Raw genomic sequence first — 19,811 nt, forward strand, 5'->3', positions numbered from 1 at the left:
CGTTCAACAATCTACACCTTGGCGTGAAGAGCGCTTTAAGGTCGACACAGTCTACACCTTGGCGTGAAGAGCGCTTTAAGGTAGACACGTTCAACAATCTACACCTTGGCGTGAAGAGCGCTTTAAGGTAGACACGTTCAACAATCTACACCTTGGCGTGAAGAGCGCTTTAAGGTCGGCACAATCTACACCTTGGCGTGAAGAGCGCTTTAAGGTCGGCACAGTCTACACCTTGGCGTGAAGAGCGCTTTAAGGTAGACACGTTCAACAATCTACACCTTGGCGTGAAGAGTGCTTTAAGGTCGGCACAGTCTACACCTTGGCGTGAAGAGCGCTTTAAGGTAGACACGTTCAACAATCTACACCTTGGCGTGAAGAGCGCTTTAAGGTCGGCACAATCTACACCTTGGCGTGAAGAGCGCTTTAAGGTCGGCACAGTCTACACCTTGGCGTGAAGAGCGCTTTAAGGTAGACACGTTCAACAATCTACACCTTGGCGTGAAGAGTGCTTTAAGGTCGGCACAGTCTACACCTTGGCGTGAAGAGCGCTTTAAGGTAGACACGTTCAACAATCTACACCTTGGCGTGAAGAGCGCTTTAAGGTCGGCACAGTCTACACCTTGGCGTGAAGAGCGCTTTAAGGCAGACACGTTCAACAATCTACACCTTGGCGTGAAGAGTGCTTTAAGGTCGGCACAATCTACACCTTGTCGTGAAGAGCGCTTTAAGGCAGATACGTTCAACAATCTACACCTTGGCGTGAAGAGCGCTTTAAGGTCGGCACAGTCTACACCTTGGCGTGAAGAGCGCTTTAAGGTAGACACGTTCAACAATCTACACCTTGGCGTGAAGAGCGCTTTAAGGTCGGCACAGTCTACACCTTGGCGTGAAGAGCGCTTTAAGGCAGACACGTTCAACAATCTACACCTTGGCGTGAAGAGCGCTTTAAGGTCGGCACAGTCTACACCTTGGCGTGAAGAGCGCTTTAAGGTAGACACGTTCAACAATCTACACCTTGGCGTGAAGAGCGCTTTAAGGTCGACACAGTCTACACCTTGGCGTGAAGAGCGCTTTAAGGTAGACACGTTCAACAATCTACACCTTGGCGTGAAGAGCGCTTTAAGGTCGGCACAATCTACACCTTGGCGTGAAGAGCGCTTTAAGGTCGGAATTTTCTACAATCTCCACCTTGCCGTGAAGAGCACTTTAAGGTCAGAATTTATATGATCAAAAACCTTGGTGTGAAGAGCACCTTAAGGGAGGCATTTATACGATCAAAACCTTGGTGTGAATAGCACTTTAAGGTCAGAATTTAGACGACCCAAAACCTTAGTGTGAATAGAACTTTAAGGTCGAAAAAGGTCAACAAAGCGTCTATCTAACATGCTCTTCGCACCTTAGTGCTCGAGCATGGAGGGCTATGTACCGTGGTGGTCTCCCATTGGCCGACCATATTGGCCGATCCAAGGCACGTTAGTAAAATACCGATCTAACATGCTCTTCGCACCTTAGTGCTCGAGCATGTAGGGCTATGTACCGTGGTGGTCTCCCATTGGCCGACCATATTGGCCGATCCAAGGCACGCCAGTAAAATACCGATCTAACATGCTCTTCGCACCTTAGTGCTCGAGCATGGAGGGCTCTGTACCGTGGTGGTCTCCCATTGGCCGACCATATTGGCCGATCCAAGGCACGTCAGTAAAATATCGATCTAACATGCTCTTTGCACCTTAGTGCTCGAGCATGGAGGGCTATGTACCGTGGTGGTCTCCCATTGGCCGACCATATTGGCCGATCAGAGGCAGGTCGGTAAAATGCCGATCACACAAGAGGGACCCAAATATGGGGAGATTAACTGGCTCACTCGGACAATCAATAAGATCCCACGATCCGTGGGAACGGTAATAAATACCGGGAGTTACGAGTCCATAATGGGGCGTGATTTATGGGATCATAAGTGTGATTCATGTCTATAACGTCACACCGTTATATATAGCAATGATTAGGTCTAAGGCGGCGGGTTACTCTCATCGAATGTTCTAGGTCAAGACTGCTGTCAAGTTCTTTTAGCTCGGTATCGCTAAGGATTCTTCGGCGGCGGTCTTCAATACCGGAACAATATTTATTTTCTCCTAGGTATGAAGCATGTGTGAAGAAGTTTCGTAATCCACTACCACAATAATTGGGGAATGTGTGTTTTTTATTCTTGTGAAAAATATTTAAGTCAGTTCCATTCAATCGGGTTGCCCAAGAAATTTGGACTATAAATTAGAATTGCCTAGTGACGACAAATTAAGAAATAATTTCCATTTATTATTGAGTCAAAGTTCATATTGTATACACAGTTTGCTTTAGTCGTAAATTTACAATAATATTCATCAACTCGAAATTGTTGTTGGCTGAAGGAGCACAATGGGAATAGAATTTAAGAAAATCAAATCCCACACTAGAAACACAAAGCAGAAAAAATAAATAAAGGAACATAGTTTCAAAATAATTTTATATTTCTAAAATTACTTTCAAATTAATACAGCTCATCAAATAAAATTAATTTTTATTTTAAAATGAATAAAAATTATTTTACAAAGTACTACTTAGAATAAAAAAACCATTCAGAAACATTTATATTAAAATAAGATAATTCTTTTATAGACGAAACATTCAGAAAATTTTGAGGTCAAAAGCATCCGTCAACACGTTTAATGAGGACGGCAGACGGCAGTGTGCGTTTGACACAGGTTGCAGCCATTCTAAACCTTTTTCTTCTAAACTGCTCCATCCTTTTTTTATTTTATCATATTTTGGTGCCCATTTCAGTAAATAAATCTTAAAGTTAAACTAAATAATAGTGATTAGTTTTAAGATTTTTGTATATTATTAATTCTCTACTCTATAATCTTTTAATTATTTAAAGGAATACAAAAAATTAAATATAATAAATTGAAGTTAAAAATTTTAAACAAACTAAAAAATATTAGTAATAAGAATATTATTAAAAAATGAATGACTTGAAATATAACACGTCACAAACCGTAGAAAGAAAGATGATGTGAACGCAGGGTAACAGCGTTGCTCTCATCTGAATAAAGAGAATTCTAAAATATCTATATTATTTAGGAAAGTACCAGTGCAGTTGTAAATATAATTTTATTTTATATTTTATATTTTTAATAATTTATTTAAATAATATTTATAATATTTTATTCTTTAAATTTTTAAATTATTTAATTATTTTATTTTATTTTATATATTCTAATTTTATTTGTAATAATATTATTATATATTTAAATAGTTTAATTTTAATAATTTTTTAAATATATCTTTTGTCTTTTCAGTTAAAATTTTTAAATTTTTATATTTTAATTTTAATAATTTTTTAAATATATTTTTATCTTTTATCTTAAATTTTTTAATTTTTATATTATAATTTTAATAATTTCTTATTTTTACCATTTATTTTTTTTTTCTTTTTTAATGTTTTATAACATTATTGAAATTTTATAATTTTAATTTCTATAATTTTATTTTATTTTTATTTTATAAATATAATTTAAATTATTTTTTATAATTAAATTAATTTATTTTAATTTTTATAAATTTATATAAAAAAAATATTAAAATTTATGGATCTTTAAAGATACTATAACAACTCCCATAAAGAATAAATAGGAAAAGGAACGTGTTAATCACATGGTGAATGTTGTGGGACCAATGACTGGGTCGTGTTCTCTAAGTCGAAATGTTCACATATTCTGTTGTCGACACGTGTTGGACATGTCTTTATGGCTGCTGCTGCTACGTGCCAAGTAAATAACAGTACGGACAAAGAAAGTGCGAGAGAAATTGTTGTAGCCACAACACGCAAGAATTTCACGTCAATTAACTCAATTTAGATGTGGATTTTTCTAGCCTCTGTGGACCCCTCACTTTTCCTAACTTTGCCTCCTCAACAATGTTCTCTGTCTTTCTCAATCTAAATAAATAAATAAATAAAATATGTTGTGCGGCCGCGTGGGACTACCCATACCCACATAATGTCAGATCATCTGCATATTCCAACCACTTTGTCAAAACTCAAAATTACTATTTATTCTCATATTGCTTTACTTAAAAATTGAAGTATAAAATCGTATTTAAATATTTTTAATTTATTCAAATGTTTTTTAAGAATAAAATTATGTCGATACACCAAATACCAAAGTTTCATATTTTTATATAAATTGAGTTTGATTTTTAAAAAAAATTAATGTTTTTTATAAGATTAAGTCCTTCACTTAATTATTAAAAATTTCTTAATCTTTTAAAGAACTTTCAAACCTCACATGAGCATTCTCCTCTTTCATATCTGGTAATGGACCACTTGACTGTGTCTTCGCAAGTTTTCCCCTTTTCTTCAAACACTACGAATAGCTTTCCTTGTATCTACTTTAATATCTTTTTTCTTTAATAAGAATCTCAATTCAATAAAGATCTGGACATAGGGTCAAATGACCCCAACTGCCAAACCAAATTTAGTAAAATAATATGTTTAATATTTTTTTACTAAAAGTAAACTTTATCAAATTAATAATTAAATTTCATTTCATTTCATCAATTTCAACATAGCCTAAAAACTTAAAGAGTTTAGTTAAGAATATTAGTTAAATTGTGTAAAATGTATTCATTTAATTTATCAAGCATGTTTGTATCACTTTAGAAATAAAACATCTTTGGGGCAAGTGAACTTAGAATTTACTATAATTTTTATAGGACTTTAGCAGTTTTTTTTTTGTCAGTGCATGCAAGAGGGCGCCTAGAAGACTAGAATGAGGATCCGAACAATGTTTGAGAACAGCTGCACTTGAAAGTTGAGTTACGAACTCATGATCAATTTTTAATTTTTTTTTTTTTGTGTGTGTAGAGAGGAGAATAGGTTGGATTTTAAATAAGAATTTATAATTTAATTTAAATATCCTAGTAGGTATGACTTTTAAAAAGGTTAGATTATATTTATAAATAATAGGTCATATTTAAACTTTAATTTTATAAAATATACATAACTTATATATTCAAAATTTGATATAACCTAACTTATTCTCACACCTCTATTTATATAAAGTGGGGAAAATTTTAGTATATTCACCAATTTTATGCATTCATGTAATCAAATGATGAAAGGAGTCAAATAAATATGGAATGATTCAAATTCTCAAAATTGATTTTATGTCAAGTTCATAAAATTAATATTTGAGTCATTCTATCAATAGAAAAAAAAATGTGAAAAACAACACTTAGAAAATAAAATGTTAAATACATAATATTTATATTTTTAAATATTAAATCTAATTATGATTAACATATTTGTCTAAATTACAAATCACAAATTAATTAAAATAATTTTATTTTGATATTCATTTAGTATAAAATAAATGTTTTGTGTAATGGAAAATGATGAAATAAAAGATTAATTTTTTAATTAATATAATAATATTTTTGAAATTATTTATTTTTACTATCCAATTTATTCCTTTATATGAGTTATGAGAAACTTTTCTACTTTTTCTTATATAATTTTAGTCCATTTAAACATCATATTTTTGGCTCTATTTTTTTTTTTATTTCCCTTATAAGCAAAATAAAAATCATAAGTTAGGAAACATTCTTTGAAAAATAAAAACTTTGGGTAAAAGTATGGTGTTCTCATTCCCCTAATAGAGGCAACACCCAAGTCTAAGCATAAGGTAGCTCACATCAATCAAAATCAATTCTTATATATATATTTATATTTTTGTGGTCCGGCAAGATCCGAGTGAATTTCTCCTTGCCCCTATGCTATGCTATGGTATCTGTGCATATAATGACCTCCCTTGTGTCACTTATTAATGGACCCTGTCTATTTCCTACTTTGTGGAGTTTTATTAGCGTGTTCACTAGGTGGAAAACACAGAAAATTATAGCCCTTCATAGCAAACAAACTTTGACCATATGTTTCTATGTTCTTACTTCGTTTTCAATTCCGTTCACCTCGCACTTGACACTAAACACATGCTCCTCACCTTCAACTACTCCTATTTGGCACTTGTATGGTAAACCACTCGCAGCCACAAGGACTTCTACAAGGTAAACCTATAATTATGCTAACAATGAATTCAACGTATATTAATCAATGTTCATTAATACTACCCAAAACCTATAAGGATTTTTCATTGAATAATGTTTTTAGATATTGATATTTCCATCATCTTAAAATCGTGTAATTTTAGTTTTTAATGTAATATTCGTTTTTTAAATTTATTTATTCATAAATTTTTTCAATCACTATAATTAAAAATAATTATTTATTAAAAGAGTGGAATTATTTTAATAAAATTGTATAAAAAAAAGTATACATTTTATATTTTTAATATCTATATAAAATATTTAAATTATAGTCATTTTTAATACAAAAAAAGTTCGTTATTATCCACCAACTCTCTTTATTTTTATTTTCTTGTCACGTTATATTATTTATTATATTTATATTTTCTTCATAGGTGTTAAATAAAATGTTGAATAACCCCAAACGTTTGGTTCAGCGGTAGGGGTTAATCCACGATTAAGCAAGGTCAGGGGTTCGAATCTTGTCTTGTGTATGTAGCCGTGTTAAATCTTGGGGTCAGTTATTCCACCCTTTGAGGTGCGTCCAACGTAGCGAGGAGATTAATCACTGCTATCGGCGGTGGATACTCAGGATCTCTAACTTAGATATAGAGTTGTGATCAAATGTACAATTTTATCTCTATAAAAATTGACTCGATAAGAAAATGTTATAACTCCTTGTTAAACCAAAAAAAATGATTGAATGTCTAACAAATTTTTTTTCTTATATACTACAGTGATGTTAGATATAAAATAATATTTTAACAAAATCCCAAAAGTGACAAGAAAATACAAATTCCTTATATTTAGCAATGAAAAGTGAATTGTAGATACAAAAGATACTCTGAAGTACACAACCTTCAATCACAAGTGTTGAGGGGTGAAAAGGCTTGGGATTAAAAGGTCGTTGGCCACCTGCTATAGTTGTACACAACCCTTCAACCTCAAATCTTAAGGCACAAAGAGCCTTGGGATTAAGAGGTTAATTGGTCAATCATTCCAATAATCCTCAACTCTTTAGCCTCAATTGTTAAGGCACAAAGAGGCTTGAAATAAAAAAGGTCGATTGGTCACCTACCCCAATGGTAGACAAGGAAAAATGTTGTGGTGGGCCTTAAAGCACTTGTCATAGTTGTGATACTCTCTACCCTACATACTATAACACAAATAAAAAGGTTCGAATAACATGTTCCTTAATAATTAAATATTAAGCATATTCGGATATAGAGTACCACATTCATAAATTTGAATAAAGTAACATAATTGATGGAAATTACAAAAGAAATAAAATTAAGGTTTTCAAAAATAAATTGATAGAAACAACATCCTAATCTAATCCTATCTACACCCCAATGTCACATGTCCTATTAAAGCAAAGCCCAATATTGAAGCCTAACCTTCATCGATCGTCAACATTCTTAGCTTCATGTTGATGATCACTTGCATAATAACTAAGAAAAACAACACAAAGAGAAAGGGTGTGAGAAACATCTCACTCTAGCTCACGGTGTAGGAATGTACACCAAATAGTCAAACACAAACAAGACATATATATGTACATATCATAGACAAAACAACAATAATATCACACTCCAATCACCCATGACATAAAATTAATTAACATATAATACTAAAATGCACATATAATGGACACAGACTACATATTATGATGCATGTGGTGCCAATAAAACATCACATAATGAATTGTCGCTAGCAATACACATATAGTAGTATAGGAATACATGTTGGGTCACACCCTCTGCGTACTCTCACTAGAAGAATATACTATCAGGATCTAGTCAGGATAGTTAAGCCACGCAAGATACATTCTATGCACACAATGAGCGAAACAGGGACTTACAAATCGAGTTATCCCCAGTGACTAATTCCTAAGCTTTTACAGAAGGGGACCTTCCCTGGCGATGTATTCCATATTGTACGGTTAAAAATATTTATGCAAATGATGCATGTAAATCAAGACTCTATGCATTGTCGTATCAACTTATCTCACATCATATAATCGTCGATTATATTCATTAAAAATAATATTGAATAACACAAGAATTTCGCGTCATTGTCAATCATAGATCACAAGAGAGAAGTAGCATAAGATTTACATTACACAAATAGAATTCATCAAATAGAAAAGGAAGAAAACACAACAAAGTAACTGGCGCTCAACCCCAAGCTAGGCGCTCGGTGTATGGCTTATAGAGAGTAATATGAACTCTTTGGTTGAGCCACACTCAGTATGGGGGTTACAAATAGCTCTTTCAGCTCTCTGTTATTTTGACACTTAGTGCCAAAACTGGTACTTAGCGTGGTTTCTACTATCATAGCTCTACAAATAAGTGATTTTCAAGATATAGTCTGATTTGATTTATTTTCATTCATACTCACCTAAATATTTGTGTATGGCATAATAACATGTGTTAGATAGACTTCAATACGATCTTAATAAATAAATTATGAATTTAACTTAAACTTATATTTTTTTTTTACCTTATCATTAATTGATATGAAATTATTACCGAATTTAATAAGATTATCTTAAAAAAATAATACATACTTAAAATGAATGACGGATTGAATAATATATATATATATATATATATATATATATATATATATATAATTTTAGGTAATGAAAAATTGTTTCATCCGGTTTCCTCAAAACTTGCATAAAATAACACAGAATACGGATCGAGATGGTACGCAGTGGGCGGCAGGAAGCAGCAAGGAAGGGGAAGGAGAGTAATTAAATTAGATTTGGATCTTAAGAAATAAAGTTGTAATATTTATTGGTTGGATTTGCATCACATTTGGAAACAAGTTAATTTAAAGTAAGATAATAGAATAGGGAGGTGATGAGAAAGAGAATGATAGTGGGAAATTTTATAATGGATGATGCATCTAACCTAACCTATAAACGTCGCATGCGTGTCTCTCTTGGGATGGAATAATTAGCCGCCGCAGATTGTCTAGGTCCATGTCATTGCCTTCTTCACTCAGCACTCAGCACTCAGCACTCATCACTCATCACTCATCACGACGCGTAATTACATATTCTCATCCAACTATCAAGTCACGCGGCGAGACAGAAGATTCCGCCGACAACTTTTCTACGTATCTCTATCTCAATCTCAATCTCAATCTCATTTCACTAATTTTAATTAACAATAAAGGCTACCCATATTCCGACAAATGAACCACATCAAGAGCACCGCAGCCGTAGGATAACCAACTCCTCTGTCTGCTGTCTCCACAACCTAAATGCCACGTAGCTGCACACCACAGTCAAATTCATCGTTGACTCTTCCATTCATCATGCATCATCATGAACATGCATGCCCCATCTCATCACATCCCATCCCATCTCATCTATAAAAACCAACCACCTGCTCCTCCCACTCTATCCCTCTCTCTCTCCTCTTGCACAACAAACAAACACTTCAATTAAATTATAATAATAGCCATGGCGCCCAGGGATAAGACGCCAGCTCTTAAGCCCAACAACGCCAACGCCGGGGCCAAGGAGCTGCATTTTCGCGGAGTCAGGAAGAGGCCGTGGGGGAGATACGCCGCCGAGATCAGAGATCCCGGTAAGAAGAGCCGCGTCTGGCTCGGCACCTTCGACACGGCCGAGGAGGCGGCGCGTGCCTACGACGCCGCCGCACGTGAGTTCCGCGGTCCCAAGGCCAAGACCAACTTCCCTCTCCCCTCCGATAATCTCAAGAACCAGAGCCCTAGCCAGAGCAGCACCGTCGAGTCCTCCAGCCGCGACCGCGACGTCGCCGCCGATTCCTCCCCGCCGCTCGACCTCAATCTCGCCCCCGCCTCCGCGCGTTTCCCCTTCCACCACCAATTCCCGCCCATCGCCGCCGTTTTCCCCGGCACGGTGCCTCCCTCGAACCAGGTCTTCTACTTCGACGCCGTCCTACGCGCCGGCATGGGCGCTCCCCGCGGCTTTGCTTTCGGTTACAATCAGCATCCGGCGGCGGCGAGCGACTCGGACTCGTCCTCCGTGATCGATCTGAACCACAATGAAGGCGATGTTAAGGTCGCGGGTTCTAGAATCTTGGATCTCGACCTTAACCACCCTCCTCCCCAAGAGATCGCATGATCCTCGAGATATTTTTTTTCATTTTTTTTTCTTCTAATTTTCGGATTACGAATTTCTCTTTAGTTTTTAGAAGTAGAGAAAATAGCAGCGTCCGATAACGATAACGAAAAATAACACGATGGAAGAAGGGATATAGTATGTGAATACGTAGGCGGTTGTCTCTATTTTTTGCGACAGTGAAACCACCAACCACCGGTACCGGTGGTTTCAAGCTGTTGTTCCATAAATCAGGAAAAACTGTTGTCCTGTTTTTATTTGTTTTTCATATCAAATATTAAATTATATATGTAAGGTGTAATGTTTTTGGTTTGCAGCCATAATTTGGTTTAATGAAATTATATAACTCTGAAAGTTTGCAATATTTTTGATTGTGTGAATGTGGGTGATGGAAAGTGTTTGGGAAGGGCGTGGAAAGAGAAGGTAGTGGTGGATTGATTGACCCACCGCCACGTGACAGGTGGCTCTTGAAGGTGACTCCAGCGTCCATTGGTGCGAGGGGTATATGGCTATACGACAGGTGGCACCGTCCCACACTCTCATTTCGCTCGCATCTTCCAAATTACTCAAAACAATTAAGTACTTGCCAATTCACTTTAATTCATCGGGATTCGGGAGATAAGCTTGCAAATTAAAATCATCAAAATCAATTTCATATTCATTCAAATAATGGATCAAGCTTTGCCTTCTCACCTTTAACTTATTAAAATATACATTTTATAAAAAAAACATATTATACACGAAACTTACTCTTCTTCTTTATCCGCGGGATTAACGCAATTTTATCCTCTTTTGGGTAATGATTTATGGACCCTTTTTTTTTCTTTTAAAAATATTTTATTAATATTTCTTTCACATTATATTATCTGCTGTACTTATATCTTGTTTTTCTGTTTCTGTTGTCGGGTGTTAGTTAAGTCTAATTATCTACTAGTCATTTTTATTCTTATTATTTGAATCTTGTTAACCATGTGAGAAGTTTTTTCTTACATTTTCCGTAGTAAAAATTTGAGTTAATAATATAGAAAATCTTACATGCTAGAGGAATTAAGAAGTTTTTTTCTTATAAATGATTTTCAAAAAATATGCCTTCTTCTCCATCATCAAGTAATTTATATGTTTTTCTCAATATAACTTGGTTAAGATCAACTGAGATGATACAGATTCTAACTTTAGTGTCCCATTATCTTTTACTAAATAAATTTATCATATTTTTTTAATCATAAGGTTATACTCTCATTTTTGTTGTTGTAAATGATGATAATTAAATAAAAAAAAAAATTACAACCGCGCGCATAAATTACCTTCTCATAACATCAACTAAAAGAAACGGTTTTTAAATGAGTGGTGGTGAGTCCAACTTCAAATATACAGAATTAGAATTTGATTCTAACCTAGCTAGAAAATTAACACATTAATTGTCCTCCGATAACAATTGTTGCAACTGAACCTATTAATCTCCACGAAACAACTCTCGGATATGTCAAACAAGAGCACTAAAATCATGTCTATAATTATAGGAAAATTGTACGAACAAGATAGCATTAGAAGAATCTAAGAGACAGAAAACGTCTTTATAACCGAGCTGCCAAACAATAAACCAGCTAACTCATAAATATTAAATATATATAAAGTGAGCTAGTGAGCATGAAACCCATCATGTGAGTTTTTGTTTTGGTCGAAACTGAGCATGTGACTTGATATTAATTAGATGACTTTGCGGCCGGGACGTTAGTTGATTCCATAATAAAAGACGAAGGTTCCTATCCTTGCCAAAACCGCGCGTAAATAGAGTACAACCATACGACAATAAAATATATTGAATAGGCAAATAATTTTTTTTTTCTTAGAAGAGACGTCTAATTGTAATGTATATATTTTAAATGGGATTGACCTCTCATGAAGAATAATCGTGTGAAATTAACCCATTATTTATGGGAGAGACTAGAGAGTATCATTGCAATGTTTTGGTTCTTTCACTCTATTTTCTTGTTTTCTATTTATAATTATATTGATATTTTTCTTAATTATAATATGATTTTTTTATGACACAGAATGTTTCAAAGTTATCAATTAAGAATTAATATATGTTAAGCAAACATTGGATCTCAAAATTGTCACTGAATTAAGATGAAGGTGGGGTTGTGTAGCGCACGCGCCTGGCGAGTTTGAAGAAACGAAAAACGTAAGCGTGGTTCACCTTGACAATAGATTAGATGGGGTACTAACCAAACATTTGATTTCTTATATAGCGTACCTTGGACACCAAGCACTAAAGTAGTTCTCTTTCATACACTGCACAAAACACTTTTGAGTTTTCTCGGTTGAATCTTGAATGTGAATGTGGGCTCACCCTATCCCGTTAAATTTTTCCACATGTTGCCATCACCGGCCATTTTGTACCATTTTTAAATGCATAACCGCGTTTTGCTTCTCTTCTCATGACTCCTTATTTTGTTAGGTGAAGGGTTAGTCCACTCATGTGAACCAGGCAGGCCTTAAAACAAGCTAAACAAATTGATTAAATAAAAATAGTTTATTTTAGTTGTTGGATAGAGAATTAGAATCAAAGCTATCTGTGCAATATTAAAGCAAATTTTAAAACTCGACTCATGCATGGCATGGCATGGCATGGCATGGCATGAGATGGTTCTGCAGACTTTCTTTCCCACCCGAATATTTCCACTTTTTCGTACAAGGAAAAAAATTAAATCATATCATTAAAAGAATGCCATAAATTATATATATATATAAAAAAAAAAAAGATGCGCTGAGTCTTTTCCAAACACAATGAAATGAGGTACGGGAAAGAAGTTGAAATAAACGACAGAAAACACGCCACAAAGCAAGAATAATAGTGTCTGTATTATTTTTTTTCTGATTAATATTGCTCGTGAAGAATAATGTTTTTTTTTAATGTTGTATTATTAAACAAGTTGTTTATATATATTTAAAAAATAATTTTGTCAGTTGTTTTCTTTTTTTCATTCCCTCCCTGGTTCTACCAAATGGACATTAGAATGAGAACATCTAACCAGTCTTCACTGTGCCTATAAAAAGTGCAAATAATGGATATTTAATCTATGATCATCATATATTTATTTATCGTCTTCATGGTTTTAAAATTGTTTATCTCTTAATTAACATTATAAATTGTACTATTATTATATTTTAAACATTGTACAGAAGTACTTTATTACTTACATAGAAAGTTAAATTTTAAAGAGTATACGTTATCATTTGTTATTTGACCTGAGTCTAATCGTTTTTATTTTATTTTACTTTGTGATTGTTGAATTACATATTTACCCTAGGAAATGGTAATGGGGAAGGACAATGGGGCGTGGGGTAGGGACGGAGGCGGAAATGTGATGTTGATGTTGAGTGGCGCACATCCCATTTGCCATGCACGTGTAATGCAAGAAGGGTGGGACCCACTAATGCAACCGCGGCTGCTACTTTTGGTAGGACCATATCTTCTCTCACCCTTCTTTTCTTCTACTATATGTTTATTAAATATATCTATATTGCTATATGTGTATTAAATATTACTCAAAACTATTTGTTCCAACCCATGTCATTGTCCATTTTATTAGCAATATATCTTCAAATAAAAAATGATTAATAAATAACCCACAATTAGGTTAACAGCAATCATTCTACTTAGCGCCTGGCTTAAGTAAAGGATTAGTGGGGCGCACTGTGCCTGTCAACACTTTCCACCGGATTGTAACATTTCGTAGGTTGTATTGAATTAAAACGAATGATTCATGCTCATGCTTTAGTTTGTCAATTTGATAAGGTATTGATTTTGATTTGATATGTCAAGATGCTGTTTTATTTCCAAGTGGGGGGAAATTTTTTAGGATACTCACTTGTTTTTCTTTAAGAATAACTTCGGATTTTGTTCTCTGCTAGGGATCTTTATCCTTTATTAGTTAATAGGTAAAAGATTAATTTCATTTAAAACAACATATACTACATATAATTAAGTTTTAAAACTATTTTATTTTATTTTTCTCTATTTTACTTTATCTATTGAAAACATTTATTTTGTTGTTGCCGAAAGATAATACCTTAAAATTTGAAAAGGAAGAAAAGTAAACAACATTGAGATTTAGGATAAAATGATGCCATTGAAAATTGAGAACTTGAAATTTAGAGAATTGCCAACAAAGATTTGACAAGTCACATTTATGGACTCGGAAACGACGATGAAAAAAAATATTTTAAGTTTATGAAATCTTTTATTATAATTTGATAAAAGATTGTATGTTTAAATAAAAAAAATTACTGAAATCTTATTTTTGTGTCTGAAAGTGAATAGTAAAAAACTTTAAATATAAAATTAATTTTTATCTTAAGATTTAACTTAAACTTAAAATAATATTTTAATTTAAAAAAATAATGTCAGAAAACAAAATAAGCTACTCTAATAATAAAAGTTAATAGTATTTAAAAATAAAAAAATAATATTATAGAAATTTAAAGAGGTAAAAGTAAGAAAAATAGTAATGAGAAAATAAAATAAAATTTATCCGTCTCTGAATAGTTTGTTGAGGCAGAGTCTAGAATGAATGACGCATGAGCATCAGTACTGACTACTGAGTAGGGTGACTGCGTGAGAAGCCAGCAATCCATTCGATTAGGGGAAGCAGCGTGAGAGTGTAGGTGTTATGGACATTGTTCAAAATGGGTGATCCGACCGATTTTCCCGGGTCAATGACATGATTCCGGAATTAACTAGATCCGATCCAACAATCAGATCGACGGCTATGCAAAAACCAATTAGAAGTGGCTAAAAAGATTGTTGAAATTATACAAATAACTTTATTAAGGTGTTTGATTAAAATAATGAAAGTAATTAGTGGATTGCGAAGAAAGAAAAAGAGTGCAGGAATCAAGGTGACGTGTCGGACAGAGACAGACAGCTACGCCGGCGGGTCGGCGATTTTGGGCAGAAAGCAACAAAAGGTAAACGCCAAATGCCTAATGCCTAATGCCTAATGCCTAATGCCTAATGCCTAACATGTATCATGTATCATGTATCATGTGTCATGTACTACTATCATGTATCATTTGCTACTATCATGTATCATGTGTAGGACCCTTCGACTCTGCTGGGGTTGGATGGGTTAACAACAACTAGCTGTAAAAAAACATAAAATAATAAAACCACGGTCCACAAATTATAAGTTCAGCTGTATACTTGCTAACAAGTATTCCATCCAAAATCTTCTATCCAAAGTTATTGGTACCGCAAAATTAGTTGGTGTTTGGAGTATTTAGATACATTTTTCTGGGTGAAATACAGCTTTTATAAATCAGTCTTGCAAAATTATCAGATATTTTAAGTGTTATGATATATATCTTTCTAAGTGAAATACTGGTGTTTTTTATAACAAAAAATATTATTGTTAAAAATTTGATCATTTAAATGTATTTAAATTTTATTATTATTATTATATAACACTTACATGTTAGCTTCTATAAGACTTAATTGTGGATAAATATGTTCAAAAGGGTCGAAAATTCTTTAACCTACCGAATATAAAATTATATCTAGGCAAATATTATTGAATCTGATGTAAAGTTAAAAATCGATAATTCCTCAACATAAAAATTCAAAATCTATCTGATACAATATTAAATACTCGAGATCATAATTTCTTATTTTTGTTATGAGATAATGCGTTTTGTTACATTAGAAAATATAAAAATTAATTACCTTTTATTTTCTAAAATAATAAAGGAAAAACCCATTAGTAGAAAAGCTTATAAATTAACATTTTGTGCTAGTATAAATAAAATTAAAGTATAAATGTACACAATATATCAAAATTAAAACCTACCAATGAGTAATAAAAGTTTGATAAGCTATGCCTGTGTGTCTTGCAGAAAATAATAGAATATTAATTAACACTCATAAGTCATAATAATTAGGTTGTCTTTGGGGGAAAAAAAACCCTATACAAAAGACACACAGATTTTAATAACACCAAATCAATAATTTACTGGTACAGTTATTTATGAATGAATGAAATAGATACAATAACTGCCATACAATAATTTATATAATTATACTAATATTAATATTATTATTATTATTTATATTTTTATATAATTTATTTTACCTTTACACATTTCTTTTGATCGCTTAATTATATATATAAATTATCCTATAATTTATTGTAGGATATTTGTTTCAAATTTTTAGCATTTTGAAAAAAGAGTTAAATATCTAGTAAAAAAAATTTATATTAATAATCAACGATATCTTTTAATAGTACCATATTATTTATTTATATAATTAAATTAAAATAAAAAAAATATTATTAAAAAATATGCAAATTTTTAACATTTTGAAAATATGTGAAAATGATTGTCCTTTTTAATTTATAATTATAAATTATACTATTTTGAATATGCTCTAAAAGCTTTAAAGTGCAGTTAGTGTGACAGGTGACATATAAGTAATATTTTTGAAATGAAGTGTATAAAAAATAATACTCGAATATAATATAATAATACTAGTAAGAGCAAACGCATTAGAGAAAAAGAATTGGTTAGGTGTGGACGGCGGCTGTGATTTATTTAAAGTTTAATTGTTGTGGCTTGAGGTGACATCTTTTGTGAGAAAAGTGAAACAAAAAAATCATAAAAAATAAATATAAAGCCGGCAGCTACGCATTCCATAATTTCCTTCTCCGCGCCTTCAAAACCATAATTTTATGCTCTCAAAAGTAGTGCTCCACATCCAATATTTCAATTTCACCTTTCTACCCTATCTTTTACTACATAATACTTTTATATATCATATTTTTTAATTACGATAGAATATCAAATAAATACTGCATTAACGTCAAATATAATCAAAAAAATGTACAACAATATTACCCTACATCTAAGCAAAATAAAATATAAGAATATCATATTTTTGTTTATAACACTTTACAAACCAAATAAAATATTACCTACAAACATGATAATCAACTTTCATAATAATAATGAGTTTATAAACTTCCAAATTTGATGTGTCAATGGTGCACTTCCAATACAATAAATCGTTGTCTTATTTCTATGATGACTTAATTAGTGCCCACACAATTTTTTATGGTGCGTTTGGTTTAGTTAAGAAAGTGAAAGAAAAAAAGGGAAAAGAAAATAAAGAAATACCAAAAAGAAAAAGGAAAGAGAAATGATTATATAAATTGTTTTGTATATAAGAAAATGAAAAAAAAATGTATAAATGAAATGAGAGACTATATGGAAACATAAAAGAAAAATATCAATATTTTTTCTTTATCATCTTTATAACATCGTAGTAGCTTTTGTTTCACATGAGCTTGCTATTTATTTATTTTTTACTTATTAATATTCTTTACTTCCTAATAATTACCCAAAACTATTTATTAACGAGATTCTTAGTCATTAATTTTGTAATTTTGTTTCTATAGCTAATATAGAAGAGTGATATAAATATTAGGTAAAAACAATGAATAGTAAATTATACTAAGAGAAATGTTGAAGGAATATAGTTTTAAAATGGAATGAGTCTGTATTAATTAATTAGCTGATCAATTGTTTGTGTTTACAAGAAGTCAATTACTAAAATTTGATGTCGATAAGCATTTGAAAAGAATGATTTAGAAGATCATGAGCATCTAAAGTGAGGCATGCACGTGGTAGATGGTGGTGGTGTCTGAAGTTGGAGAATAAAAAACTTCATTTAAAAGCTGAATCTGAATGAAGGCCTGTTTTGTTTATGACAGGAGATGCCGAAAGAAAGAAAGTGATAGGAAAATGGCTGATAAACTCCCTTCTCTAGGCCTGCTGGGTCAGCTGCGGAAGGATGTGCACACAGATTTTTATAAGGTTCTGCATGTCAATTCAAAACAGCAATGAAATATGCTTGGGGACAATAATTAAAGTATTTGTTGGTTGAAAATTTAATTAGATAAACTTATTAATAAACGCTTTTGAGAGTCTAAAATACGAAAGAAAAATAAAATAATTTTTTTATAAAAATATTTTTTATTAATTTTTTAAAAATATTTTGACTTCACTTCCTATTTTTCTTTTTTAAAGTGCTTTTGGAGAAAAAGATTTAGACGTTTTCCCATCACTTATCAACTATATTACTTAAATTATTAAAAAGTATTTCACTCTAAACATTTCGACTTCATAAAAAAAATTATTACTTTAAATTTTTTCTAATATATATTATTTGATAGTTAATATTTCTGATCATGATATTATAATTATTAATGTCTGAGCCACTTTCCTATCTAGAAGAATTTGTCTCAGCCTCCTGAAAAGATTGAGCAATTTACTAATGATGGGTTATGAGGTATTGTTACTATATATATATATATTGCGAATGAATTGTTCATAAAACACTTGTAACATGAATGTTCTTGCTTTTCCCTTGTACAATATTCTAGCCTATATATGCTAGACTGCTAGTGTTTTAAATTAAGGTAGTGTGTCTTGTAAATGAAATATAGAGTTAGTGGTTTTAGGTTGCGGAATTCAATTGGTTAAAGTGACGCAGCAAACTCCTTGCAAGTATTGTTTATACTTGCACAGTTGCACTCTATCAAGGTGAATGGCTTTCCACATGAATTAAAAACTATGTATGAGATATCAAGGTACAAAATGTTAGTGGGGCTCTGCCTTTATATTTTATAATCATGCTTTCCACTATGACTTGAAAGTGTGGCTTGACCGGTTGAGATATTGGAATGCATGGAAGACTGATGTATGCAGTTTCTGTGTTTGTGTTCCTTTTCTTCAACTTTCAGGTAACTTTTTCTGCATACGGTGTATTTTCTTTTCATGAGAATTAATAAAAAAGAAATGAGGAATCCATGTAGCAAAGATTTAATCATCCAGTAATTGACTTTATAAAAAAGCTAGGTATCGATAATTCTTTATAGGACCTTTGAGGAATGTCTGTTCAGCTACATGGTCATGGCTGAATGAGACAAAAACTAACATGATCTGCAAGTGGCCCATCAACACAAACAACTTTTGAATTCAAAGCACTGGCTCATGAACAAAACCATGAATGGTCCCCTCTTTTCATTTCACCTTCCTAGGCTAAATAATAATCATAAAATCGTTGATCTCTTCATCACATGAATCACGATAATGAGGACCATTATCACCTCTATAAAAAAATTGAGCCGTCCATTACACTCCATTATATAAAGTGTGAAAGATAAGTCCAGTTTTTCAAATATTTCATACTCTAACGCCAATGAGTGGGTTTATTTTTTATAGACGTGATAACTTTTCACGTATATTCATAGTTTTAGTATTATTTATGTCAAATCTTATAAAAGATAAATAGTCTTCATGAATTACAAATTTTATGAATTGACTTTTTAAAATAAGGAGTGCACTATAGACAATTGTTAATTTTAAAATTGTGATATAATTAAGTTCATATAAAATAAAATTTAAAATTAATTATAATATAACAATTTTTTAATTAATAGATATAATTGCACTTTAAGTTTTTTAAGATGTAATTCCTTAACTTTAGAAGAAGCAAATCTTAATTTCATAC

General features: G+C 32.2%; 1 protein-coding gene across 1 annotated transcript; it reads left to right on the top strand.

The window, feature by feature from the left end:
- The first annotated feature begins 9,514 nt into the window (after nt 1-9,514).
- ERF11 (ERF domain protein 11) lies at nt 9,515-10,601 on the top strand. Its single transcript, XM_020375315.3, has one exon. The coding sequence runs from the start codon at nt 9,593-9,595 to the stop codon at nt 10,238-10,240; it is 648 nt and encodes a 215-aa protein (XP_020230904.1). The 5' UTR covers nt 9,515-9,592; the 3' UTR covers nt 10,241-10,601.
- Nucleotides 10,602-19,811: the final 9,210 nt, after the last annotated feature.

The sequence above is a fragment of the Cajanus cajan genome, chromosome 1, assembly GCF_000230855.2.
Source record: "Cajanus cajan strain Asha chromosome 1, NIPB_CcT2T_4, whole genome shotgun sequence".
Taxonomy (NCBI): domain Eukaryota; kingdom Viridiplantae; phylum Streptophyta; class Magnoliopsida; order Fabales; family Fabaceae; genus Cajanus; species Cajanus cajan.